At 59.0% G+C, this 266-nt stretch overlaps 1 protein-coding gene across 1 annotated transcript in view; it reads left to right on the top strand.

Annotated features, from left to right (window-relative positions):
• Window positions 1-106: 106 nt before the first annotated feature.
• Window positions 107-266, top strand: part of LOC119589057 (patj homolog) — a gene marked incomplete at its 5' end in the record, with an annotated part of 11,630 nt that continues 11,470 nt past the window's right edge. Inside the window, 1 exon segment of the mRNA XM_037937634.1 lies at window positions 107-258. Within this exon segment, the coding sequence (XP_037793562.1) occupies window positions 107-258 (152 nt within the window).

Here is a 266-nt window from a genome sequence, read left to right as displayed (position 1 = left end):
CCGGCACCAGAGTCCAACCCCGACCCTTGTTTGTCCTTCCTCTCTCCCCTTTTTTCGGGCCGCGTCGCCGACTTTGCTCACCTCCCGTTCCTTTGTATTTCCGCAGACACCTCGGCCGCCTTGTCCCTCCTGGAGCGCATCCAGCGGGCCATGAAGGAGAATGACGACGCCAAGCTGTCCGATCAGTGCAATAACGACCTCAACACCCTCATCTCCGTCCTCGAGAGTCCCGTCTTCAGGGGCATCGTCAATATCCAGGTCAGTTG

The sequence above is a fragment of the Penaeus monodon genome, chromosome 25 (genome assembly GCF_015228065.2).
Source record: "Penaeus monodon isolate SGIC_2016 chromosome 25, NSTDA_Pmon_1, whole genome shotgun sequence".
NCBI lineage: Eukaryota > Metazoa > Arthropoda > Malacostraca > Decapoda > Penaeidae > Penaeus > Penaeus monodon.
Note: the sequence above shows the minus strand (reverse complement) of the source record. Positions and strands in the feature narration are given on the sequence as shown.